General features: G+C 42.2%; 1 protein-coding gene across 3 annotated transcripts in view; it reads right to left on the bottom strand.

Moving 5' to 3' along the window:
* Positions 1-456: 456 nt before the first annotated feature.
* CDH24 (cadherin 24) overlaps positions 457-27,160 on the bottom strand; it is a 103,584-nt gene continuing 76,880 nt past the window's right edge. For all 3 annotated transcript variants that reach the window (XM_082264309.1, XM_082264310.1, XM_082264311.1), the window contains 7 exons: positions 25,041-25,228; positions 23,229-23,482; positions 18,695-18,831; positions 17,449-17,570; positions 13,522-13,630; positions 13,156-13,404; positions 457-1,316 (listed from right to left, as the gene is read on the bottom strand). In XM_082264309.1, the coding sequence (XP_082120435.1) occupies positions 799-1,316; positions 13,156-13,404; positions 13,522-13,630; positions 17,449-17,570; positions 18,695-18,831; positions 23,229-23,482; positions 25,041-25,228 (1,577 nt within the window). In that variant the 3' untranslated portion in view covers positions 457-798. The remainder of the gene's footprint in view (positions 1,317-13,155; positions 13,405-13,521; positions 13,631-17,448; positions 17,571-18,694; positions 18,832-23,228; positions 23,483-25,040; positions 25,229-27,160) is intronic.

The following is a 27,160-nucleotide window of genomic DNA, read 5'->3' as shown; positions in this document are numbered from 1 at the left end:
AAGTGAAGCTTTACCTCATTTACTATGTCCTGGAGCAACTGCACTTTTCCTTTAGCAAATCAACTCCTTTGTGTTCCCCCAGCTGGCTATAAAAACCACTAGCAATAATGGTATGTAAAATCCGACAGGCTGGTTGTACCCAAGTTGATCAATCAATCAATCAATCAACTTGGGTACATTCAGCCTGCCAATACATGGTTTGAATCTCAGCCGGTCCCTGTGAAACTGGCCACAATTTAAACAGTCAATGACTGGCTTAATTATAGAACCTTGCTCCAATGATAAAAGATGTGCCTATCATTAGCCAACACTTTATATTGTCAAAAAAAAAAAAAAAAGAGAAAACTCTATTCTATGTTCTATTCTTTTCTATTCTGGTCAATGGGGGATTCATACATAGATACGAAACAGCAGATATAAGAATGTACTTGCATACACATTGTACACAACAAATGCTTTGTTTTACAATTTTATTTTGAAAATAAAATGTTTGCTTTCCACAAATGGCACACATCGGACTGTATTTGATACTCCCGCGGCAAGCGGTGGGAAGACTGGAAGAACTGAATGTAATCTTGTAAAAGTCACAACACCCCTAGGAACTCTTTTTTTTTAGGTGGCCTCTGACAGGGAAGGGGTTAACAAAGGTTCCACCTGTCTGTTTACATGTCTGCTAGTCACCGTGAAGAAGTAGGGGCTTTGTCACTGATATTGTATGTCACTCGGTTTTATGGAAAAGAGAAAATGATTGTTCTGCATGTCATTCACAAGAAATCGGTTAACAATCACTCAACAGTTTTAATCTTCCGGAACGGAATTTCTTCGTTTTGCTCCATAGATTTCTGCCAGTGTCCTGAAATGTGGGCCCCATTCCCATATGTCATCCCCAATAGGTTCATCTTCCCCAGCTCCTCCAGAGTTGCTGGTTAGCGAGCTGAGAGATCCAGCTGAGGATCCACCTCCCTCAAACCCATAAACTTGAATGGAGTCATAGGGGGGAGCCACAGGGTCTCGTTCTGCTTCTCTTAGACGGAGCGACAGAAACCTTTGTACATCAACAGGGGCTGGCTGAGGTGATCGGGGGGCAGGCTGATGAGGAACCCTTGGAAGAACATCCATTCGAGGAGGGTGAAAGAAGCCTCCACTGAGGCCTGTTTGAGGAGGCTGCAAGGCTGACATGTCAAACGCTTGAGTATCTTGCTCTCCTCCACCTTCGTCATCATAAGTAATGATGTTTTCTCGGATATCCTCATCCTCACATAGAGACAGAGGGGATGGCTTGTGTCTGCGCTGTAAATAGAAGAGGGACACTAGGGCTGACGTGGAGGAGTATGAGTAGGATAGTAAAAATGTGATGGCACAGAAAAAAAAAATAATAATAATGGGGTTGTGTTCATGGATGGATATGTAATGGAGAGAAAACAGAGGTTTTACCATTAATATTGAACACTGCCAGTAGGAACTATGTAAATGTTGTAATGGGTAACTACCGTAGCATATACAACAAAGCTGCTTGCCTGACAGAACGCACAAAACGTAACTAGGTTCCGTGAAGGAAATGACACCTATGTTTTTTCCAATGTGAGCAATTGTTTGTTGAGGTGTAAATAATCTGAAATTGCTATGGCTGTAAACAGTCAGTCCACCCATTTCAGCAGGCTGAGTCACCATTAGATTTTTAGATTTCTTCTCCTTCATTTGTACTGCAAGATCCCAGTGAAGGAGGTTGCAGCACTGGTGTCCATGTCACAAAGTCACACTACCCTGATGCATTTTCCATAAAATAAAATACATTAAAATGCAACAGTACAGGAAGAGAAAAAAAACAAAAGCTAAGTAGATAAATCTAGAAATTTAAATATAACTCCAGGAAAACATTTTTTAGTTATGAAAATAGTCGGGAAGAGTTAAAAACTGTTTTTTCCAGGCCTCCTCAAATCAGCATACTTTTGGGTCAGCTCTGCCACCTGATCCTCTTGAGACCCATACTACCTCTACATTTAAAAGAGACCAGACCCCCCCCCCCCCCCATGTGCAACTTGATTTTAGCATTAAGTTCTCTTTATCAGTTCCTATGCAGAATCAGACTCTCCTGTATGGAGGACTTGGGTAGAGCAGTGTTTTTAAACCTTTTTTGTGCAAAGGCACACTTTTTTCATGAAAAAAATCAAGAGGCACACCACCATTAGAAAATGTTAAAAAAAATTTAACTCTGTGCCTATATTGACTATATATAAAGTAATTCTCTTGAATAGGAATCAAATAAACACAAAGTAATTATTTTATAATTACTTTATTATGAAATAATAAAGTATTTTATCATTTTTCATATTTCTGTTTACTTACTCAGTGCGAAACCTGGGCCTGTTTGGCTGAACACAAAGCTGATATTCTGGCTGGGACCATAGCACTGTTAGATAGCTTTTCCCCACACACCACGCACAGTGGAGTTGGTTTATTTGCATCTCCGGTGAAAGTAAATCCAAATGAAATATAGCTTTTGCCATATTGCCTTGTGCCAGAGAATTTGCTTGAGCTAACCATCTTTGCTTTCTTTTGATCCCCACTCATACTTGGGCTCTCATCTGGCTCCGAATTTTGTTCAGAGTCCAGTTCTTTCCTTTTCAAAAACTTGTCCATCACTGCAGTATCTCACTGTCACTCAGTACTTACTGCGCTTGTCTCCTCCAGATAGCCGCTGTCCGTCACACTCAGCATTCTTCTGCGCATGTCTCCATCCAGATCCATCAGTCAGCGCTCTTCTGCTCATGTCTCCTCCAGATCCAGATCCATCGGCGCTCTTCTGCTCATCGGCGATCTACTGCGATGTCTCCTCCTGTCCTCCTCCTGTCAGTGTAACAGTGACACCAGAGCTATTTATAGTCCTTAACATGCGCTTCGGATGAAATTGGAATTTTTCCCACGGCACACCAGGCAATATCTCACGGCACACTAGTGTGCCGCGGCACAGTGGTTGAAAAACCCTGGGGTAGAGAGTAAAGCCTCCTTAGCCTGGAAGCACCTATGGTGCCTGCCTAAATGGCTGTAAATACTCCTGGTGTGTTTGTAGCCTTTACTTATACTCCTGTTGTGGGCTTTTATTAGTTACTCCTGAGCATCACTTTCTGTCATCTCTCTCCTATATATTTCGAATTGAGGTTTTTTTTTTGTTTTCTGCTGCTGGCTTTTATTGACAGGTTTGGAGTGGCTAGTGGACCTAGAGAAGAGCCAGCTAGTTTCAACACGAAGGATGGAGTATCTGGGAGTGTGCTTCAACACCTTTGTGGCCTGAGTTTTTCTTCTTCCCAGCAAGAATACCAAAGGGTATTATTTCCCAATCCCAAGAGATGACATATCTAGTTCAACATTGGCAAGATCATGCTTTACATACTTGGGCAAACTTTCGGCCACCATTCTCATGGTTCTTTGGACCATGTGGCATCAGAGGCTATTTCAGTTATGCTTCCTGGACCACTTGAACTGAGTGTCATTTTTCCAGCAAAATAATCTGCCTTTTTCAGTCTGGCGGGACCTTCTCTGGTTCACTATCCGTCAAAACTTTGGAGGAGGAGGCGCTTGGCTCTTGGTGCATTGACCATTCCTACATCAGATCTCGAACTTCAAAGATGGAGCACTACTGCAAGGGATACTAGATTCAAGAAAGATGATACCAGAGACCTCCTCATTATTCCAATATCCTAGAATTGATCGCAGCCCCAGGAGCCCTCACCTATTTTATTTCTCTGTGACAGGACAAACAGGTGAAGGTTTTGATTGACAGCAAAACAGTAATATCTTATATTGCCAAACAAGGTTGCATCAAAAGCCTGCCACTTCTCCAGAGATTTTTCAATGGGCACAGGGACAAGACGCAACCCTAACAACCAGTTATTTGCTAGAGAATCTCTTGGCCGACTCCCTGAGCAGGAGGTTTGCAGACCAGAATGAACGCAGTGTGGAGGACGCCATCGATAGATCTTATGGCAACTGGTCAAACCACTCACCTTCCTCTCTTGAGCTCCAGATACAGGACTTAGGGGCCGTTTGCCCAGGACACCTTTTTTTTCTGGTGGGATTTCCAGCAGGTTTATGTGTACCCTCCAACAGCATTGATACCTTGAGTTCTCTTGAACCCCTCAACACGAGAGGGTCAAGGCCATATTAGTATTATCTTTCTGGCCCAGATGCATGTTGGTCTCTTTTCCTCCTTCAAATAGCCCAGGTTCCACCTTGTCATCTTTCTTTGAGAAGGGACATGCTCCAACAGGGAAATCATACGTATCTGTCAAGATCTTACCTTGTCTTCCTGTTGGCAGCCATCTTGGACATGTGCAGACTGCTGTCTCTTAAAAACGCATCATCACTTGCCTGCTGCCTGGGCGTCACTCAGTGATCATTTTGCACACCTGACTATTTATATCACCTGATGACTTGCAGTCCTTGCTCTTTTAATTGTGCTCCAAGGCTGCTTGCAGTCTTCTGTTCTCCGTGTTCCTCTGTGCATGACCTGGCTTGGCTGACGACTTTCCTGGCTCTTGATCTTGCATCGGCTTATGTCCCCACATCGGCAGACGACCCGGCATCGGCTGACTACCTGCATCTGGACTCGACCCCGGCTTGGATGACTACCCACTTCCGGACTCGATCCTGGCTTGGATGACTACCTGTATTTGGACTTGATCCCGGCTGTTCCTGATTTCGCTCCTCTCTCTTGCTGTGCTTTTATTATTGCTGTTCTAATAAACTGTTTTATTTTACTTGCATCTCCATGTGGTCTGGTTTTCTGGCACCCTGACAGTGTCCTAACCCTCAGCATCTTCATTTAACTGCATAAGGGTTCCTAGGGACGGGCTAATCCTAGCAGATCTCCTTCCTCTCAATGTAGTTGAGACCTTGTTGAAGTCCAGAAAGTTCTCAATAAATTTTACCTATTTACGGATATGACTAAAATGTTTTCAGTTTATGCAGAAGGAAGAGGTTGATCCTGCCAATCCAACTATTATTGAAGTGCTTTATTTTCTGCAGTCAGGACTCAAGAAAGATCTTGCATATCGTTCTTTAAAGGTGCAAGTTTCAGCTCTATTAGCCTTGATCGATGTCAGATGAGTGGATCATCCTCTGGTTTAACAGTTCTTTAAGGTAGTATTCAGGTTAAATCTACCTGCAAGGGGTTTCTTCCTAAAATGAAATTTGCCATCAATGCTGCTGAAGAAGTCTCCTTTTTCCACTAATTCTTCCTGTTCTTTCAATCATCTGTTTCGGAAAGTACTCTTTTTGACAGCAGTTACCTTTGTCAGGAGAGTATCGCAGTTGAAAGCTTTTTCTTGTACGGAACCGTTTTGTCATTTTTTACAAGACAGAGTAATTATGAGGCCTTCATCTGAGTTTCTCTCAAAGGTTTCTTTAGTTTTCCATCAAAATTGGGAGGCAGTGCTTCTTAGGTTTCCAGCAGATTCACAGGATTTGGCAGTCAGGCACTTCTTGTGTGAGGTTAACCTTATTAGAATTCTCTTCCACAAGCAGTGGTATCAGCAGGGAGCAACGATAGTTTCAAAAAACTATTGGATGGGCACCTTAATGATCACAACATACAGGGGTATACAATGTATGGTTAGCAGCAAACACACACATTATAGGTTGAACTGGATGGACTGATGTCTTTTTTCAACCTCACTAACTATGTAACTTATTTGGCAAGTCCTGGACTTTTCCAAAAGGCTGAAAACCTTTTTTGTTCTGCCGAGGAGCACGAGAGAGGGAGAGGAGGCTTTGTCCAGAATGTTATCTTCCTGGTTGTTCACGACAATTTGAAAGGCATATACCTTATCTGGGCTTTCTCCTCCTGAGGAAAATAAAGCTCATTCCACAAGAGGGGTGGTGTCCTCCTGGGTTTCAATCTCTAAAGTTCCTTCGAAAGAGATTTGTAAGGTGGCTAGATTGGAATTCTCCCATAACTTAAAAAAAAACCCTACCAGGTTGAAGTTCTGGCTCCCCCGTCTTTTGGTTCTGCAATTTTATCAGCTGCACATTGTAATAATTAAAACTGAAGTGCATCTCCACTTTTTGCCTCCTGTGTTGGGTTGATTTATTTCCCTACCTAGATTTTGTGTGTGATTGCTAGCCACATCCAAGAAGCATAGTGACATGAGGAGGCCAGCATACAATCCCTTCCATTTTTTTTCTATAACTGCAGCTTTAATGAATGGACCCTAAAGGCAGCTAAACATCCAGTCTGAATGACACCATAGAAAATCAATATATACATTTATAATCGTGCTCCAAATACATGTGAACACAGGTTTGACACTGCAAGTGTAAATGAGGCCTAATAAAGGTTCCAACTCTTTCCCTTTTTACGTAAAAAAAATGTTTTTGCTGGAGTTTCCATGTTTCAGAAAACTATATTTTACTTTGGAATGTGCATATTTTGCGATATTATTGTAACCTTTAGCTGAAAGTAATATGTGATATGACTTTCCAATTTTTACTTATTTGCTGTTCTTATTTTGGTTCCTGAGTTGTAAATACTCCCTATAGTGGTCATCTGTATAACAGGAAACATGATTAACATCCTTGCTAAAAACCAAATGAAACATATCTATTAATTACAACGATGCAGGTTGAATATACAGTCATAAATATACTGCTATTTTTTTGTTTTACTTGCTACGTACTGCAGCCAGGGATAAAATACCCTGTGCTGGCAGCACATTAGAGTCAGACTGCTTCTCCTACACACAGCAGGCCAGGTCCCCAGAGGTCTGACATGACCCTTCCACACTGCTCCAATCAACATTACTACTCAAGAAGCAAGAGTGCTGTTGATAGGAGCAGTGGGCAGCAAGCGCTTGATTAATGACAGTCTTTTGTGCTAGTTCTACCCTAATGTGATTGCTGTGAAAATCTAAGGGCTCATGCACATGGGCATATTCACCCATACAGTGTATTTTGGTGCTTGGGATGATCTGGTGCTGTGTTCATAGACCTGGATGGGTATAGAGGGCTGTATGCATAGCTAATTGCATAAAGTGCTGCATGTGCACGGACGTAATGTCCTGAACACACACTAACATTATTTGGGACATTACATCTGTGCGCATATGCCACTTCATGCAAGTAGCAGCACATAGGTGCGTGCAGCCCCTTCATTAATGTATGTCTATGGATGGCTGTACACAGCATCAAGACATCCTGGGCACCAAAATATGCAATGTGTTTATACTGTATGTAAGCGAATTTGCATATATTTAAAGCTGGCCATGCACTAGTAGAACTTTGTTTGAAAATTTACACTTTAAGAATGTTCCCTTGATTTATTAATTGTTAGTGGGGTAAAATTAAAGAGGAGCTCCACCCAAAAGGGTAAGCTCCGCTTGTTTGCACCCTCTCCCTCCACTGCCACATTTGGCACTTTTTGGGGAGCGGGGGGAGCGGGTACCTGGTTTTGACAGGTACCCGCTCCCACTTCCTGGTAAGATCGCTGCACGGCGATCTCCGTCATTTCTGGCCCCTCCTCCTTCCCCCTGCTGCCTTCTGGGACCTGTGTGTGTCCCAGAAGACGACAGGACCATTCAGAAAGCAAAGCGCAACTCACACATGAGCAGTAGGAAACTGGCAGTGATGCCTGAAGGCTTCACTGCCAATTTCTCTTACTTGCAATGCGCCTGCACCTGAAACCGATGGAGGAATCAGCTTAGGGCGCCAACATTGTGGGATTCCAGGACAGGTAGTTGTTCTTATATTTAAAGTCAGCAGCTAAGGTATTTGTAGCTGCTGCCTTTAATTTTTTTTTTTTTTTTTGTACAGGCTGGAACTGCTTTAAAAATAGTTTTCAACCACAGCAGGAAATTTTACCATTTATAAATGTACTGGTGAGATTTTTTCATTTGTTCAAAATTCTACCAGCTTAAACATGATACTGCATTGCCTTCTTATAACTGAAGGTATGTACATGTCCTAACTTCCAGCATAAAACCTAAAAACAATGAACTCAACCTCTGCTTGTGGGAATGTGGGCAGAGGCATTCATTCCTTTTTGCGTATTTTAGCCATCAGTGCATTCAAAACCACTGGTGTACAGTACAGTTATAGCCATAGATGTTCAGAGCCAGTATTACCAACTTGCATACAGCTGTTTCAGGCTTCGTAGTCCTCATTAGTGCAGGATATGGCTGCACTAGCACTGTGATGTAGGGCTTGTAGGTCTGGGAAAATAGTGCAACCATCAAAGTGTATTTCCACTTTTTTAGCCAAGGATAATACTTACTTTATATTTGTTACCTGCTCCCACTTACATAACATAACATAACTTAGAAAAAATGTTGCTCCAGCAAGAAGAAATTCTGCTTAGTCCTCTTTGTTATGAGGGAGGCCATACTTAGCCTTGTCTGTAGTGTGCAGGCAGATATCATCTCATCAGTTGTACTTTATTTTAATACTGTCTTAACAAACGGTTAAAGGTTTAGTATCTGGGCCTCTCCATTGCATGTTAAAGTGGTTGTAAACCCTTACATATACCCAGTCAAGTGACTATCCTCAGGTGATACACAACGATGAAACAAATCCTCATGCATAAATTGTACCTGTCTATCTACAGTCTTCTCTCCTCAACATCCATTCAAAGTGCTGAATTTCTAAGCTTTTCTAAAAGTTAAAAAAAAGAGGGCAGAGAGCGGACATTACACTCTGCAGAGCTCAGTGAGGAGAGCTCTGAGAGCTGATTGGAGGGAAGAAACACACCTCCCTTCACACAGTATACTGGAACAGAGGTGAGGCTGTCAATCAGCTGGAGGTCCCTCCCTTGTCACCATGTTTCTCTTGGTGTCAGGAAAACTTGTCAGAAGTGATTCATGCTGATAGCAGAAGAACAAAGTGAAAGACAGCAATGATACTCAGTGCTCTTTATTGAGACAAGTACACAATATAGAATGATATGTTTTGTTCATATTTCATGTCTGAGGTTTACAACCACTTTAATGAGAACTGGGCTCGGCCAGTCCCCAGCCCAGTTATTGGGATAGATCATGGTGAGCTAGTTTAGAATTTTCCTAAACTGGCCATACACTAGTACAATTTATTTTGAATTTTTGTGATTTAAAGTGTTACTAAACCCAGGACTCTGCATTCACTACATCGGGTCTCCCACAGTACACAAAACATGGAAATGCAATGGTTTTAGTAAATATAAACTGCTAAATATATTTTCTCATCAGCAGTTAGAGCAGTCTGGTGACTTCTATCAGTGTCTGGTTAAAGCTTGTAGAAGGAGTTTTCATTCTCCCCTGATTGTCCTATAAGGCTGCAGGACCCCTGACCCTCTGTCTGCACAGTGCTGATTGGCCCTGTGCTGATCAAATGCACTCTTTCAAGAAAAAAAATGTGGAAGAAGGTGAGGATCAGAGAAAACAGGATCAAATAGCCTTTTTACACAATGCTGAGGATTAACCTCTTAGGTTCCACAGTGAGTATAACAAGCATGCTTTACTGCATATACACACACTGATTTTACTGTTGTGGGTTTAGTAACATTTTAAAACAGTTGTTCGATTTTCTAATCAGTGGTGTTAAATCAAATTTCGTTTTAGACTGCAGTGACAAGAAAATTTGAAGGCGCAGGATAGAATATGTTTCTTAAATGAACAAATTTTTAACAGCGTATGTGGTTTTAATTATCTAACATCCTTTCAAAATTCCATTCAGATTTCAAAATCTGATGTCAAAAATAAATGTAAAAAGTACTTTCAAATGACATTCATCAAGTTATTAAATATACTGAGAATGTTCATACAAATACTTGTACAAAAATTTGCTCTAAAATCTACTACTGTATGGGCAGCTTTACATTCAAACATGACACCTCCTCAGAAACATCTAAGGGCTTGTTCACACTTGACTGAATTTCTAATGCTTAACAAACTCTCCTAAAACGTTCATCCAAAACGGTATTTCTCCTGCTCTCAAGTTGTATGTGGGAAGGCGAGTGGTCTTGTGTGGTCTTTGTTATCACCACCTAGGGTCTTGCTGCCCCCTCAGGACCAAGGGTATCCAAATATACTGAAAAAAAAAGCAACAACAAGAGATGGGCGCACCGACCTCGTACATTACCACCTAAAAAATGTATAAAACCCAAAAAAGCATACATTGTACTCACAAACGCATTAAAATAGCACACATGTAAGGAAAATGGAACCAATCACCTCCAGGACTGCCAGGATACTCCTATGGTGCTGAATGACATGATGGCGTCAGCATATGCCTTCAAAGTACTACTTGGCTCTGAAGAAGAGGGTTCCCCCTCGAAAAGCGTCATCCAGCACATAGGAGTATCCTGGTAGTCCTGGAGGTGATTGGTTCCATTTTCATTACGTGTGCTATTATCATGCGTTTATGAGTACAATGTATACTTTTTTGGATTGTAATACATTTTTTAAGTGGTAATGCACGAGGTCGGTGGGTCCTTCTCTTTTTGTTGCTCTCCTATGGCATTAGTATGGACGTTAGACTCGGGTTAATGAGCTTTAGTGTGGGCATTACACTGGCATTTTATAAGCTTTAATGACTAGTTAAATATGCTCCTCAAATGCCCTATGGGCAGTTTTGAAGCGCTTGATGAGTGTTAAGGTGCGTTAAAGCGGAGTTCCAGTCACCTGTGGAAAAAATAAAAGTCAGCAGCTACAAAACTGTGGCTGCTGACTTTTAAAAAACAGCCTCTTACCTGTCCCATGACTGAGCAGTAAACTATCTTCGGTCCCCAGCACCAGCATCTTCACTATGGGCACCCGGCTGGGACAGCTTGCTGCTTCACAGCCGGGTGCCCACTGCCCATAGATAAGTTGCACTGCGCATCGTGAATGGTGAATGCAGTCTGGGACACTGACAGGTCCCAGAAGACTGCAGGGGGGAGGAAGGGAGGAAGACGTCAAAATTGGGTACCCGCTCCTCAAAAATGCCAATTGTTCAAGAGGAGCGGGGAATGAGTCCTTAAAGTGGAACTTCCCCTTTTGGGTGGAGCTCCGCATTAAAACTACTCCACAAATGCCTATTCCATTACAGTAAATGAACTAATCTTAACATCCCGCAACTGAACCACAACTGCCTGCCAGAGCATTTGCGAAGCGTTACCATAGACTTGAATGGGAGACGTTGAAAGGCTTCAAACGCTTCTTGACTCGACATGAGGCTTCAATTTTGAAGTGACGCAATGCTAACGCTTCATGTTCTGATAGTGTGAACTAGAAATCGACCAATTATCGGCAAAGCCGATATATCGAGGGCCGATATGCACTTTCCCGATATATCGGAATCAATAAGGTGGCCGATATTATCGAAATTTCGGAAAGTGCTTGTACCAGAGTGATGCCTGCAGTTAGAGGCATCACCCCGGTACCGGCGTCCATAGCCGACGGTCTGATCGGGTCTCCATGCAAAAACCCAGAAGTGATGTCATGACATCACTTCTGGGTTCTGGCGCCAGATTAAAAAAAATAACAGCATTCAAAATAGCCAAATTTGGCATTTTGAATGCTTTTAAGTGCAGAGGAGGGGTTTGGGGTCTTTTAGACCCCCAGATCCCTCCACAAAAGTATCTGTCAAGTAAAAAAATGTACGAAAATATCTGCCCATATCGGCCAATACCGATACGCCATGACCAAAATATTGGTATCGGCAATGAAAAAACGATATTGGTCGATCCCTAGTGTGCTAGGTAAAAGCATAGTGGGCCTTGGCTGCCTAACAGCAGGGCCATGATTTTCAGCTGGGCTGTCATGTCTGCCAGGTGTGGCTTCTGAGAGGGGAGTCTCCCCACTGGCTCCATGAGGGGATTCTCATTGGGCAGTGGAGGAAACCCAATCAGTGGTCCATTCAGGCCTGTATCTACCCCAGAAGGCAGATTCTGCCACAGAGGATTCTGGGAGTGGGTATAGGTTTGAGGGGAATGCATGACGCAGCGTCTTTGGCGGGAAGCAGAGTCCAAGGAGGGAGGGTACGGCTGTCTCTCCTCCTGTCAGAAGGATCGGGTGTCTCGCTGCTTGAGAGTCCAGAGAGAGAGCTGAGTTGAGCTGCAGAGAGGATCCGTGTGCCGAGGACCAGTGGAGATAGAGGGGTTCAGTTCCAGGAAAGCATGCCAAGTTCGTGAGAACTGTGAATTGCCCCTGAGGGTCTGCCTGAAGTGTAGAGGGGACCACTCTGGTGAAGGTCCCAAGGATCTGGGAGCCAGCTAATGTCAAGGGGGTGCCTAGCAAGAGGACCCTGAAGTGTTAGAGGGGGTGCCTAGTGAGAGGACCCTAAGGTGTAGAGGGGGCGCCAGCGGTTGGGCCCTGAAGAGGTAAGTGCACAGTGTGAAGTGTACAGTGTTAAGAGTTGCAGCAGCACAAACAGTTACAAGGAGCTACCACAGTCAGTGAAGGGCTGGAGGGAGCTGTTCACCGGACTTTTGAGTTAAACAGAGTGTCAAGAGTCTTACAGTTGTGGATCTTCTGAGTTAATCTGAGTATTAAAGTCGAAGTTTCAGCACAGTTTAGCAGAACAGTATCTTCAAGCGCCAGGGAGCGTTGGCCGGCATTCAGCTGGCATCAAGACAGCGCTAACAGGCATTTTTCTGTACAGTGTCCCAGTTGTACCTAGTTGAGCCAGAGGAGTATCCCACTCATTCCCTTCTCCCATCCCCATTACAAAATAAACAAAACAAACCAAAGATGCCGGAATGGTTATTGTCTCAGTTCTCACACTTGGGTTTTCAACTTAAATGTGTTGGAAGTGTTACCGGTGACGATGGCAGAACCATATCAGGCCCAATGCTTGGAAATATTGCTACACATTTTTTTTTTATATAATAGCGGAGATATCTTTTTACGGTTGCGGTTACAAAGGGAGTGGAAAAGCACACCATTGTACTGTGCCCAAGGACTCACAAGACCTACACCATTGAGAAGGTAAAGCAATTTCTGGCACTGTGACAATTACATTTTAGGCCCCATGCACGCTTGTGAATAGGGCTGCTACTGATTACATGCAGGAGAGACTGCAAGGGTTCCTGGCAATTAGCTGTCAGCCTATTATTGCATTCAACCCCTGTTAGGTCTTTTGCATGTAATCGGTAACAGCCTTCTGTGAAAGAGGCCTTACTAATAAAAGAAAATATAATGGCATAATTACCCAAAAGGCTAAATGCACAAGCCAAGATAGCCAGCAGAGCAGGAGTGCTTAGTCCAGCAGCTGAGCCTGTGGTCATATGACAGGTTAGGACCGCTCCGCCTGCCTCACAGTGACATAAAGAGACCGTCAGGGTGTCAGTACTGCTAAGTGGGGGATCACCGCTGTCTGTGATTTCTATGGGCACTAAAAAGAAGTCCCTCTGAGATCTCCAGAAGCTGCTGTGCTTCACCAGAAGAGACGCGCTTCCATCTAGTGAGAAGAGAGGGATCAGAGGATAAATACTGGAGTGCATAGAAAGGGATATATTAATGGAGCATAGAGGAAATGGAAAAATGACCATTATTTAGGGGTTGCTGATGAGCACACCTTTGTTGTCTTGTATAGTGAAGTTTCCATCGGATGCAGCAGCTGGACTTTGAATAGAGAAAACACCATTTTCAGCATCTGCATCTTTCACTTTGACAGTCTGGATGATCTTTGGGAACACAGAGACAGAATAACAGTGTCATTAGGATGACAACAGAATACATAGTTTTGTTATAGCATTACACCACTGCAGAGAGTAGAATCTAGCATACAAACTGCTAATTTGGTAGAGATGTACTTTACGTCATTGTTTATATTTTACCAAAAATCGGCTAATTTATTGCATTTGTGTTCCCCTCAACTTCAGTATATTTATGAAACCTTTGCGCTAATATCGTGTAGCATAAAAAATTGTAACTACCACAATTTTGTTCTCTGGAGTGTCTGCTTTCAGAAATTGTATAAGGTTTTGGGGGCAATCTTCAGGCCTAAAATGATTTTTTAAAACGTGTGAAAAAATGCAAAAACAGCTGTGGCAGCAAAGGGGTTAAAAAACTTTTTTTATGGAGTGTCAGTGTGTTTTAGGTAGGATTAAAATGAACAAAATGCACACAATTGTTTCTTGGCACTACTATGGGTCCAAACAACAAATAATATACACATATGCGGTAGCGCTGTGCATGTCAGGAGTAGGAAAACTTATTTTTTATTTGATAATGGACCATTGAAATATACAGATAAATTTAATTATTTTTTTTTTTCTGTTTTGTAATGTTAAAAGGAGGGAGAGTAGTTAAAGCGTTTGCCACCCCAATACTTCATATTTCTAAAATGTGTCTGCTGTACTTGTATGAGAAAGTCTCCTGTTGTATTTCGTCCTTCATGTGAAATCCCTGGTTTTCCTGCGAGTCCCCTTTTTTTACTATTAAAAACTGACTACACTAAGCAGGAGAGCACACCATGGTCAGTTCCTATGCTGGGAGCTTAGTGTGCTCTCCTCCAATGATAAGAATTGTCCTCCAATGATAAGAATCGCCCCCGCTGCACAGCCATTGACTGGCAAACTCAGTGTGCTACTGCTTCTCCTCCCCAGCTCTTATGCAGCTGAGAACAGAGGGAATGTGATCACTTATAAAAAAGGGGAAAAAAAGGTATTTACACTGTTTTTTTTAATACCTATACAAATATGTGTGCATGTCATTGCTATTTTTCACTGAATGGGTTGTTTTACAAGGAGATCTTTTTGATTAGGGAAGTAAAATAATATAGTATGCAGATGAAGAAAAATTAAAATGGTTTTAACCACTTAAGCCCCAGAGGATTTGGCTGCTCAAAGATCAGAGCCTATTTTGCGATTTCGGCACTGCGTGACTTTAACGGACAATTGCGCGGTCGTGTGACGCTGTACCCAAATGAAATTGACGTCCTTTCCCCCTATCACCCTTTTGGTGGTATTTGATCACCTGTGCGATTTTTACTTTTTGCGCTATAAAAAAAAAAAAAACGAAAATTTTGAAAAAAAAAAAAAACGATATTTTTTTACCATTTTAGGCCAATTTGTTTTCTGCTACATATTTTTGGTAAAAAACCCCGCAATAAGCAGATTTTGATTGGTTTGCGCAAAAGTTATTGCGTTTACTAACTACGCGAAAGATTTATGTCATTTTTATTGTCTTTTTTTTTAAACTAGTAATGGCGGCGATCTGCGATTTTTTTTGCGGGACTGCGACATTGCGGCGGACAGATCGGACCCCTGACTGACATTTTTGACACTTTTGGGGGTACCAATGACATTACTACAGTAATCAGTGCTATAAATATGCACTGTTACTGTAAAAATGACACTGGCAGGGAAGGGGTTAACTTTATTAGTGATCAAGGGGTTAAGTGTGTCCCTAGGGGCGTGATTCTAACTGTCAAGGGGCATGGCTTGTGATGTAACCACAGAGACATACGATCCTACATAGCAGGATCGTATAGTCTCTGCAGTTACACCAGGGAGAATGACAGGCGGCTTTGTTTACATCAGCCACCTGCCTTTCTCCCTCTCCAGCGGGAGATCGCGAGTGACGCCGGAGTCGCCGGTCACTCGCACGGGGATGTCAAGGAATGAGTGGGGGCGGGAGCGCGCCTCCGGCGGTGCGTGCTCGCCCCCTAGAGGCTCGTGGGCGAGCGACGTACCCATACGTCGTTTTGCCCAGGAGGGGTGACCGCCGCAGTATATGTACTTGCGGCGGTCGGCAAGTGGTTAAAGTCAGAATGTTTTTTTTTACCTTATTGCATTCTCTTAATTAAGGTAAAAAACCTTCTGCATTCAGCACTCCCCTCAGGCCCCCTTTATACTCTCCTGAGCCTGATCCGAAACCAGCGCTGTGCATGAGAGTAGAAGCACTCTCAACTCTCTCCCCCCTCATTGGTTCAGAGACAGCAGTGAGTGCCATTGGCTTCAGCTGCTGTCAATCACAGCCAGTGAGGAGGGAGCAGGGCTCAGGAGTGAGCAAGTATGAGTACTCACATAGCAAAAGGAGGAGGAGCCAGGTGTGTGTCGGCGGGGGACCCGAAAAGAGGAGAATCAGGGCTGCTCTGTGCAAAACCATCGCACAGAGCAAGTAGGTATAGCATGTTAATTACTTTAGTTAGGGAAAAACAAACCTTTAAAGCGGTAGTAAACCGCTGAAGAAAAAAAAAAAAAAAACCTGCAAGACAACAGCATAATTTGCTATAAATTACTTACCTTAGAACAATGCTCCCGCAGACGCGCCCAGTCACCGCTGAAGGGGTTGACATGTCTCCCTGGCGTTTCTTCTCGGTTCGCTGGCTCTATCGTTGTGAGTGGCCGGAGCCGCGATGACATCACTCCCATACAGCTGGGACCACTGTTTTCCGCAGGAACTTCCAGCACACCCACGCCATCATGGACTGCACCCAGTCACAATTTAACTCCTTCCCACCGACGTAACACATAACTAGGGCCTCATGGAAGTGGGATTTTTTTAGTTGGGCCGCATATATGTGTTTCTCACTTTCTGCTGGTACCTAATGATCAGGACCTGAATCTCCCGATTCTGGGTCACCTAATCACTGTGGTAGCCTTTGATTGGCTACCACAGGGATCAGTCACTGTGAAGCCCGCCGCTGTGTTTTTCTTTTTCTGTGAATGGAGAGGAAAGGTACAATGTATCTTCCTCTTTCCGTGCAGAGAGAAAAAAAAAATGTCTGTAAAAAAATAAAAAAATAAAAATTAAGAAAAAATACCTAGATCAAGCTTTGATCTAGGTCAGTGCCAGGGTTAGTGTTTGGGTCAAGGTCAGGGTCAAAGATCAGGCTTAGTATATTTTGGGCAGGATTTTTTTTTTTTTTAAGTGGCATCAGTGTCAGTTAGTGTCTGTGTGTTGTAGGTAGGACAAAACAAAATAAAAATAAAAAGCAAAACTCGCACTATTGCTAACTACGAGTACAAACAACATCTGACACACATATATGTGGTATCGTTGTGATCTTCAGGAGCAGGAGAATTTTTTTTGGGTTGTTTTTTGGTGGTAGGTTATGGTAGTAACAAGAAATATACAGCTAAATTTAAAAAAACTAAATTTCTTTCACTATTTTTGGGCCAGATTTCCTTTGATAATAACAAAAAAAAAAAAAAACAGAAGATATTCATAACCATTTACTACCAAATGAAAGCGCAATTTTTCCTGAAAAAAACAAGGTATAATCCACCTGGATGTACAAAGTAGTTGTGATGATATGTATGGTTTTACTAACACGTGTCAAAGTTGCAAAATTGTGTTTAGGCATTTAGATTTATTTTACCCTTTAGGCATGAAGGGGTTACCATCACAAGCTCAGGACTTGATGGAATAAACTCAGTCTTGTGATCACTGTGGTTGGCTTTCACAGTAATCACGTGATTGTGAGCCCATCCCACCAGCTCCCAGGCTTACCGTCACTCTTTTCTTTTTATATATATTTACAAGCTGAACATACCTGCCCAGGTTGTGCATTATCACATACATGTGGTTTATATATTTCAGCGAGTGTTGGAGAATTGTCATTGACGTCTAGCACCTGGATCACAACGCCAACTTGTGACACCTGGGAGGGGCTGTCTGAAACAAAAACACAACACAGAGACACAACAAAGAGACACAACAAAAAAAAGAAAAGAAGACACCAACAGACAAAACAAAACACACAACAGAAACATATAAAACAACACGATATATGAATACACAAAACAACACATACAACACAAAGAGAGAAATGCGTCAGTTTGTGAGTTTGAAGTGATGTACAACAAAATAATGAAGATTGATACTTTTTCTAATTCTGCTACAGTTGATAATTTCTTTCTCAGAGAACAGATCAACTAGGACAGACTAGCAGACAGTCCTGTCTGACTTTACTTAGATCACAGAAATGCAAGAACTACCTCAACCTTTCTCCATGGCTTGGGAGAAGTTTCCCATTGGCACATCCATATGGAAAGGAATGTTCCTTTTTTTCTGTAGTGAAAGAGGCATGACCTCTTATTGGTTGCTAATATCTAGAAGCAGTTATATGCCAATGCCTTTCCTAATTACTACTACTAATGCCCTGACTGGTTGCATCACGTGCAAATATAGCTAGGTAGCGAAAGCCTAATGCCTCGTACACACTTATCGATAGTTGCCCGTGAATTTTCGGCCAACGTCCGATCGGCCGATTTTCGGCTTGTTAGTATGATGCTTTCGACAACCGACTCCGACTTTTCGGCCGAACAAAATCTGGTGTGCAGGCTATAAAATTTTTGTTGGCCGTCAACAGAACGGCCGATTTTCCGTCAGTCAGTACAGATTTCGGCAGACAAAAATCTGATGAGCAAGACTGGGCATGCTCAGAGAAGAAAAAACACACGGAAAGTAAACCAGCACATGACATCACTTCTGAAGTTGGTTTTTGTTGGCCGAGAAAATTTGTGTGCAGTCTAGAGCACATTTCAACCAATACAACAACACTGGACAAAAGACGGCCGATCGTCAGCCGATAATCGTTGCGTGTGTATGAGGCATTACTGTACAATACAACTGGGTAGCCAGCCATTTTGCCAGCATTTACTGTACATTACTAATGCCATCAGAAGTTTGGCTTGTTTGCCAGTTGGAGAAATTAACAGAATTAGGCTCTCAAACTATGGTTTTTCTATCTAATAAAGAATCTAAAACTAGATTATTTGATAAATGATCTCTCTCACCGTTCTCAGTAGCCATTACAGTAATACTGTGCTCTTTCTTGATCTCTCGGTCCAAGGAAGTACTTGTTCCAATTGTTCCATCTTCAGGGTCAATAGAGAAGAGAGCCTCTGGGTCAGAGAGGGGATCAATAGAGTAACTGAGAAGAAAATAAAGCATTGAGAAGAAATCTATTAAAGAAAGATTCAAAATGTTTTTTTATTTATTTGGAAACACTGTTGCCTGACATAAAACAGGACATGCTTCTATGTTGCTTGAGAGAAATAGGGCCAAAGCTCCTATGGATCACAGAAATGCAGTTTGTTCTGCACTCCTGTGACTCATTTTTAGCTGACAGTGGGCTAAAGCACACCACCGGTTGACATCACTTTGCAGTCGGATCAACCCAGCAGCCTGGACTGTCAGCTGGCACGGTCTCTCAGTGAGCCACTGGGAGACTGAGCCAGCCCCTCCTGCCCCTGCACAGCTTAGTGCTCCAGTTAACGGTGGAGGGGCAAAACAGAGAGCTGGTGGCTGCAGAGAGTACAACAAAAGGCAAAATTTTCTTCAAATTTTAGGTAGAGTGGAGAGGTATTAGGACACTAGTCAGATGTATGTTGCTGTTTGTACCTCTGTAATAGAGATTTACCCTCTCTATTTGTCCTGTTTACCTTTATCTCTGTAAAATTGAAAGTGGTTGTAAACCTTCACATATGCCCAATGAAGTGAACAGCTTCAGATGATACACAGAGAATAAACAAATCCTCCTACATAGGTTTACTGGTTTATCTGCAGTCTTCTCCACTCTAAACCCTTTTAAAAGTGCAGATCATGTTAAAAATCTTTCTTCATCTGTCAGAAGCACAGAGGAGAGGGCGGAAAGACTGCAGTTACACCATGTGAAAGATGATTGGAGGAAAGAAAACCCCCCTCCACACAGCAGAAGAATTGAGTTGTGAATAGACAAGCTTCGTTGTGTGCTCTCCGCCCCCTCCCGACACAAATTTATCTCATGTGTCCATAAAACTTCTCAAAAGTAACCAAGCACCAGAGAAAAATGACACTTAGAGCTTTGGAGAGAGATAAGTAAACACTACAAATACACAAACTTTACTCAAATTCCATGAGGCTACACAACCACTTAAAAGAAAATCATTAGGTTTGGGTTGTCCCAAGAACAGGAATAGAGAGGAAATCTTCCAAAGAGAGCACTAGTTCTGGTGACAAGCACAGATTCCTTCACTTTGAAGGGATTTCATCTCCACTTCCTGTTAAGGAAAAAAGGTATAGATGGCAAAAAAAACTGACCAAAATGTAAAAAAAAAAGTTGTGTCTTTAGTTCTACTTAAAAAAGAACAGGTCTCAGTCGGGCATTTTCTAGGAATCTGAAAATTTAAATTATTAAAACCGTGCAGGTTCTTTGACTGTGTTTTGCAGGGTCTCAATGCTGAAAGTAACTGTTGTCATGGTAAGTAACGATACTTATACTTTGGCCTAATTGGGCATAAATGAAAACATTCAGATTGTAATGTCTGTGTCTGCTATCAGCGCTGTATCAACTGTATGTAACATCTGCAATATACAGTATGCAGGGCTCTGGTAAAGGGACTTCCCGTCTGCTGCAGGAACAAAACTGAGTTGGGCTGAGTGCTCTTCAGTCCAACTTACAGAAAACCTTGCATTTTATCAGTGATTGACTGAGGCAGAGATTTTGATGTCATCCACCCGCCTCTCCACATCAGGCAATCAGAGGAAGCCTTGTAGTTATCGATAAAAATATAAAGCCTTCTGTGAATGGCTGAGCAGAGCTCAGCCCAACTTGATTTTGTTTCAGGAACAGGACGGGAAGTCATCGTGCCACTGACGAAACATAGAGCTGTATACATTCTGTAGCTGATGCTACATACGGTTTATACAGCGCTAAGAGCGGGTGCAGTAATTAGTAAAGGAAATTGTTTGGGCCAACCAAATTATTTAAAATAACACAAAACCTGAAGCTAGGTTTGAAAAAGAGGCCACTTGCTGGTTCTAGCCATATCTGAGCTCACTATTCAGAATCTCTTATGATAACAAAAATATCATCATGTAGAAATGATTTGAAACAAGTGTTCCCAGGCATCAAAAATGTGTCTCATCATTGAAGGAATCTTCAATTTTGAAATCTTTTCAATAGCCTAAAGCCACTAAAGTCATAGGCATAAGGCTGCCTATAGATTGGCAGATTTATTTTTCATATTATTGTTTTTACATTTAAACCAACTCAGATATATTGTTGCTATGGCACAAAATACTGTTTTGTGTGATTTAATTTTAGCACTCTCCCTTTGGTGGTCCCCCTCCTTCAGTTCTGCATTCAGTATACTGAACCAAAGAGGTCTGAATGATCCGATTATGTCAGAGCTTTTTCATAAGCTGAAGCAGAAGCCAGCCCTTCTGTGTATAGAATATGCAGTTCTCACATCAGTCAAAGTAAAGTCTCTAATGTAAGTTGACTGTAAGACAGCGTAAATAATCAGATTTTAGTATCACTGAACACATATTAGTGCAGCATTATAGGTGCACAATTTCAGCTCAGGTTAAAACCTGCAAGGTGCTGCAGATGCAAAGCATGCCTAAGGAGACCCTGTCACCAGTCCATTCATTTCAACAAAAGAATCTACCCATAAGAGCAAATATGCAATAAAATTATTTTATGCATTTTATTTACCTATAAAAACCCTGTGAAGACAGCCAAAAGCTCCAAGGCTACTGCTGGACACCACTATTTTGGATGTGATGTCAGCAGCCCCAACAGACTCAGAGCTGTCACTCAAATGACACACTGGGGTTTATTTACAAAAAATGGAGCGTGCAAAATCTGGTGCAGCTCTGCACAGAAACCGATCAGCTTCCAGGTTTTTTGTCAAAGCTTAATTGAACAAGCTGAAGTTAGAAGCTGCTTGGCTACCATGCTGCACCAGATTTTGCACTCTTCATTTTCAGTAAATCAGTAAATCAATCCCATTATAGATTTCCCCCACCAGCTATATAAAAGATAATGTAGGGATTTAAGGGGCGGAGGAATTTAGGCCAGCAAAAGCAGTAATTAAATAGAGGAGAGAGGTTATGATGTGCAAGGAAGGAGGGGGAAATTTGGCTTTGATAGGGTATACACTTCCTGGAGTGGTCAAATCTCTTAGCGCATGGCAAGTAAAAAAAAAACGAAAACAATAGAAAAAAAATACTTTACAAGTAAGCATTTAAATGCCTTTTTTTTCTGTGCTTTGGCATTTTTATAGGTTGGAGACAAGGCCTCTTTAAATCAACTCCAGTGCTAGGGTTACATTAATGGTACCTCCACCAGCTGCATATAGATTCCTTCTATTGGCTTCTCTGATGTTCTCTTTTGGCCACTGGAAGCTAAGATAAATTCTTGGTACTTCAGGATATGAGGAATATGTAACCTATTCTATTTTATTTTATGTGACAGTGCTGGTCAGGGCCGGGACAAGGGGTGGGTAGGAGGGACGTCTGCCCTGGGCACAATGGTTTTATGCAGGAATGGGGGCGCCCTGACCCTAATCCTAAGGGAAGGTGGGGCATAGTTTGGCATCTTTGCCCTGGGCACTGGATGACCTTGTCCCGGAACTGGTGTTGGTGCTAGGCAAATTATGGCTTTAGCTTCCAGCTCTGTAATATGGAGGCAAGGAGAAAGCCACTGGCCATGTGTAGGCATAAAGGCGTGACTTGGAGCTTATACAGGGTTTCTTCTCTTTGTTTTTTAGTAGCCAAACTGTGGGTAATGAATAGATAGGTAAGCGTGTGCAGCTGGTGGGGTAGCTGTTGAGGAGAACCCATAATTTGTCCAAGCAAAGGTTAACAATACAGAAACAGTCTCCAACACCCCCTGTACCATGTCCAGTGTCCAACACCCCCTGTACCATGTTCACAGTCTCCAACACCCCCTGTACCATGTCCGCAGTCTCCAACACCCCCTGTACCATGTCCAGTGTCCAACACCCCCTGTACCATGTCCAGTGTCCAACACCCCCTGTACCATGTCTGCAGTCTCCAACACCCCCTGTACCATGTCCAGTGTCCAACACCCCCTGTACCATGTCCAGTGTCCAACACCCCCTGTACCATGTCCGCAGTCTCCAACACCCCCTGTACCATGTCCGCAGTCTCCAACACCCCCTGTACCATGTCCGCAGTCTCCAACACCCCCTGAGGACTGTGCTGGGGGAAGTCAGAGAGAGCCACACTGCCCAACACCACCAGAGAGAGGGCCATGCTGCTGCCCAGCACCACCAACATTTGATACATACCCTAAAGAAGTAGACAATATACTTCAGTTATTAACCTAAATGGATGCTGGTCAGATTTCAAACTGTATGAACAACTTTGATACAAACATTCATTATTTGTACAGTATGAGGAGTCAGTAAGTCATTAGTCTTCGTGGATTGCTACAAAGTTTGTGCATGAAGCTTACATGTTAGTTTAAAAAAATATATATCCAAACATGCTTTAGATCTGCTAATGTAATTTGAACATGACAGACATGATATAATTTACCTTATAGAGCGGCTTTGTAAGTCAGGGTCTCTAGCCTCGACCACCCCAACAAGAGTACCAGAAGGGAGGTTTTCCTGAACACTTAGGATATATGGGTCCTGGGAGAAATATGGCGGCTCGTTCACATCTCCTACTGTTACTCTTACTGTTGTAACATCTTTAAAAGGTCCACGGCGAATATATTGGGGATCGATAACAGTGTTCATCACTTCCACACGGAATGTGAAAGACCGGCGTGACTCAAAATCTAAAGGCTGGAAGATGAAAGATGAGTCAGAAAAGGAAGTCACCATAGAAGAAGGAGATAGTTGGGGATGCAGGTTGGTCTGTGCAGAACACACTTTTTTATGGTATCAATTAGTCCACAGTCCCTTTAGTGCTGCTGAATAAAGTGGTGTTAACCCCCAAAACAAAAATGTATTATATTGCAACTTACTAATCCTTAGACATGGTGGCTGCACCACTCTTCTTTTTTAGTCAGTTTTTCCCTTTATTTTCACCTGGTGATCCTGATAGTAAATCTGTTAATTTTCAACAACTTTTCGACCATTTGTCAATTAGCAAAAGTAGAACTTAGAGCAGTCTTTCTCAACCTTTTCAACACAGAGGAACCCTTGAAAATAATTTCTGGTCTCGGGTAACCCCTGCTAAAAATTAAAAATCTACTACAAGTCCTGGCACATTAGTGTGACAGTCAGTGGGAAGAATGCTCAGAGTCCTTACTCTTGTCATCATTGGGAAGAATTACCCCCTTACAGAGAGCTAAAAGGAACAATGGTGTCATTGGAAACTTATCTGAGAGGCAGAAATTGCCCTTTGTTCAAGGAACCCCTAGCAATCTCAGGAGGAACCCTAGGGTTCCACGGAACCCTGGTTGAGAAACCCTGACTTAGAGGGTTGAAAAAAGCCTTTTAACATTAACCCGGAGTGCTTACAATAGTTAATTTTTCTTCATTTGTTTAAAACCTTTATCCCAAAAGGAAAAAAAAAATTGTTGCTGCCTAAAATTTAACAGGAGTTTGGTTTTAACTTGTTAGGCGGGCCATACATTATTGAATTTTTTTTTCCTTCAGCCATGAGTTGAAGGAAAGAAAATTGCTTGATTCCCCCATCAACACAGTCAGTGTTGATGGGGGAATTCTTCCCACTGATTGTATTCTGACAGCGAGAGGTTTTCTAGCGGTCAGAATACAACGATCACTACCAGCGGCTATAACCACCGTCAGTGATCGAACAAAAAAAAAATCAACAGGCTGGTTGTACTAAAGTTGATCGATAGATCAATTCACCCAGTCTGCCAATAGATGAATCAAAATGCTGCCAGTTCCTGCTGAACCAGCCAAATTTCCATCCCTCTATGGCCGGATTTAGTCAAGTCCATCTAAATCTGATGCATCTAACACTATCCTCTCCCCAGAATTACCATGATACTGTCCACAGGTGTCTCTGTTTCTCCTCTATCCAGACCCTTATACAGGTAGTGTGTTACTGGCCTGGATCACTAGTTAAAAATAAAGGGGAAAAAAGTATAAGAAAAGAAAACGAATGCATCCACCTGCATTATAAGCTGCAATATAATACATTTTTGTTTTTGGGTTTAATACCACTTTAAGGTGAGTTTGAACTACCACCATTTGTTAAAAAGGCCAGGAAAGCACAGGCTGGAAGGAGGGAAAGTTTGTGTTCTCTCTCTGCTTAAAATGGACATTAAAAAAAAAAAAAACAAAACCCTACATCCTGATTTATCCAACAGGAACGCTCACTATTAAATAATATAAAGAAAAAAATGCACCTGTGGGGTATCAGTCTTACCTTTTGTACTCTGAGAATGCCATCTTGACCCACAGCATCTACCATTACACTAAAGGTGTCTCCAGCATCACCATCCACAATACTATAGGACATTTCAGCATTTTCACCAATGTCTGGGTCATAAGCTCTTAGTCGGCCAATCAGAGAGCCAGGAACAGTGTCCTCTAACACAGTGAACTGGTACAGGCCTGTAAAAAAAAATTGATTGAATCTTTTGATGCCCCTGTCCTTAATTTCAATGATTATTGTTTCAAATGCCTATTTAATCAACTGGTAGCCCAGTATATTTCAAAGCATTTCAAAGAGATTTATGATATAAGTAAGGAAGCTAGCCATTTCAAAATTATCATATCTAGGACCTCCATAAATATAGCATTCAGCATATCTAGGATATTTTTGACACAGTTCTTAAAATGTAACATCATGCTAGACTAGGTAGAGAAGTTGGCCGAAGCATTTAAAGGCTAAAGCCTCGTACACACGCACAGATTGTTGTCCGACCGATCGGCCGTCTTTTGTCCAGTGTTGTTTGTTGGTTGAAATGTGCTCTAGACTTGCACTGGACATTTGTTGGCCAACAAAAACCAACTTCAGAAGTGATGTCATGTGATGGTTGACTTTCCGTGTGTTTTTTCTTCTCTGAGCATGCCCAGTCTTGCTCATCTGATTTTTGTCTGCCGAAATCCGTGCTGACTGAGGAACAATCGGCCGTTCTGTTGTTGGCCAACAAAAATTTTATAGCATGCACACCAGATTTTTTTCGGCCGAAAAGTCGCAGTTGGTTGTCGGAAGCATCATACTAACAATCCTACAATCGGCCGATCTGACGTTGGCCGACAATTTATGGCCAACAATCTGTGCGTGTGTACGGGGCTTTAGTTCACCTTTTTTAGGCAGAGTTTCACTCTCCCACTTTACCACATCCCTACTCTGTACAACCTTCTTTAAAAACCTCATTTAAAAACCAACTGCTATGTAGTGCAAGGGCTTGCCTGATTTGATACAAATTGAATAGTTTGTTCAGGTGGGTCCTCCTATTTCATAGCTTTGGTAAATCGAAAGCATATTTTACAAAGATTGTACAATCAGATTGCGTAGTATATGGCCAGTTTTATAAAAGTACATGGGAGGGAGTGTGCCGAGACACTCAGCTGTCATTGTTCTTGTGTAAACACACCAATTTTACTTTTAGTCACCATTTACACTTCGTCTACTGGGAGCGCACATTGTTTTTTGGCACGTTCTTCTGTGCAACATGCATATGGCTGCCCTACATGCACTGAAATAGCTTATGGGCATTTTGCCACATTTGTTGTGTGTTTTTCACTTGGCAAATGCGTGTTTGATTTTGCGTTTGGGGTGCCTGTAACAATTATTGGTACAATCTGATTGTACAGCTTCTGTACAATCTCCTTTAGATTTACAATAACAATATAATAGGAGGACACACCTATCTATCTAAGCCCTCTGTATCCAATCAGGCAGGCCCTTGCACTACATAGTTAATGGTAGATCTAAAGGAGATTGTTTAATCATACAGTGCATGGTGAGATTTACAGACTTCCAGGGACACACTTCTCCTGTTTTCTATACTACAGCTCAGCTCCAGGTAAGCTGTTATGTGATCGCTCAGCTCCTGCAAACTCTGCCAAATGAGCGATATATGCAAAATAAAAGTAAGGCACAAAATGATGGATCAGCAGAGGAAAACACCGGGTATGTATTCAGGGAGAACACTGCTCTCTGACCATGTCTGCATGTAACTGCAGAGGTGGGTGGGAGCAATCTCCTGAGAGGGAGGACAGGTGCAGGGTGTGTGTTAATGAGGTCAGCTGCAGAACTACTTCCTTCTAACAGTCTTCACGTCTCAATGAATGAATACAAGGAACTAATGAAAGATTTTTATATAGGAGATACTGAAGGCTGAGGTGATACCTGCATTCGAATATATACATAGCTTTTTCTTCTCTTAATGGTATATTGGTACATAGTGAAACTGGAGTTTAGAAAAAAATGGGAACTTAGCCTTTAGGATACAGTATGTGAACCCACATTAGTATGTGGCTGAATTTATTCAAGACCACCAGTGGCAGACATATTTGTACTGACTGTGCAGCAGC

Source organism: Pelophylax lessonae (assembly GCF_965119305.1).
Source record: "Pelophylax lessonae genome assembly, chromosome: 1".
In the NCBI taxonomy this organism is placed as follows: Eukaryota; Metazoa; Chordata; class Amphibia; order Anura; family Ranidae; genus Pelophylax; species Pelophylax lessonae.
This window is presented reverse-complemented; position numbering and strand designations above follow the sequence as displayed.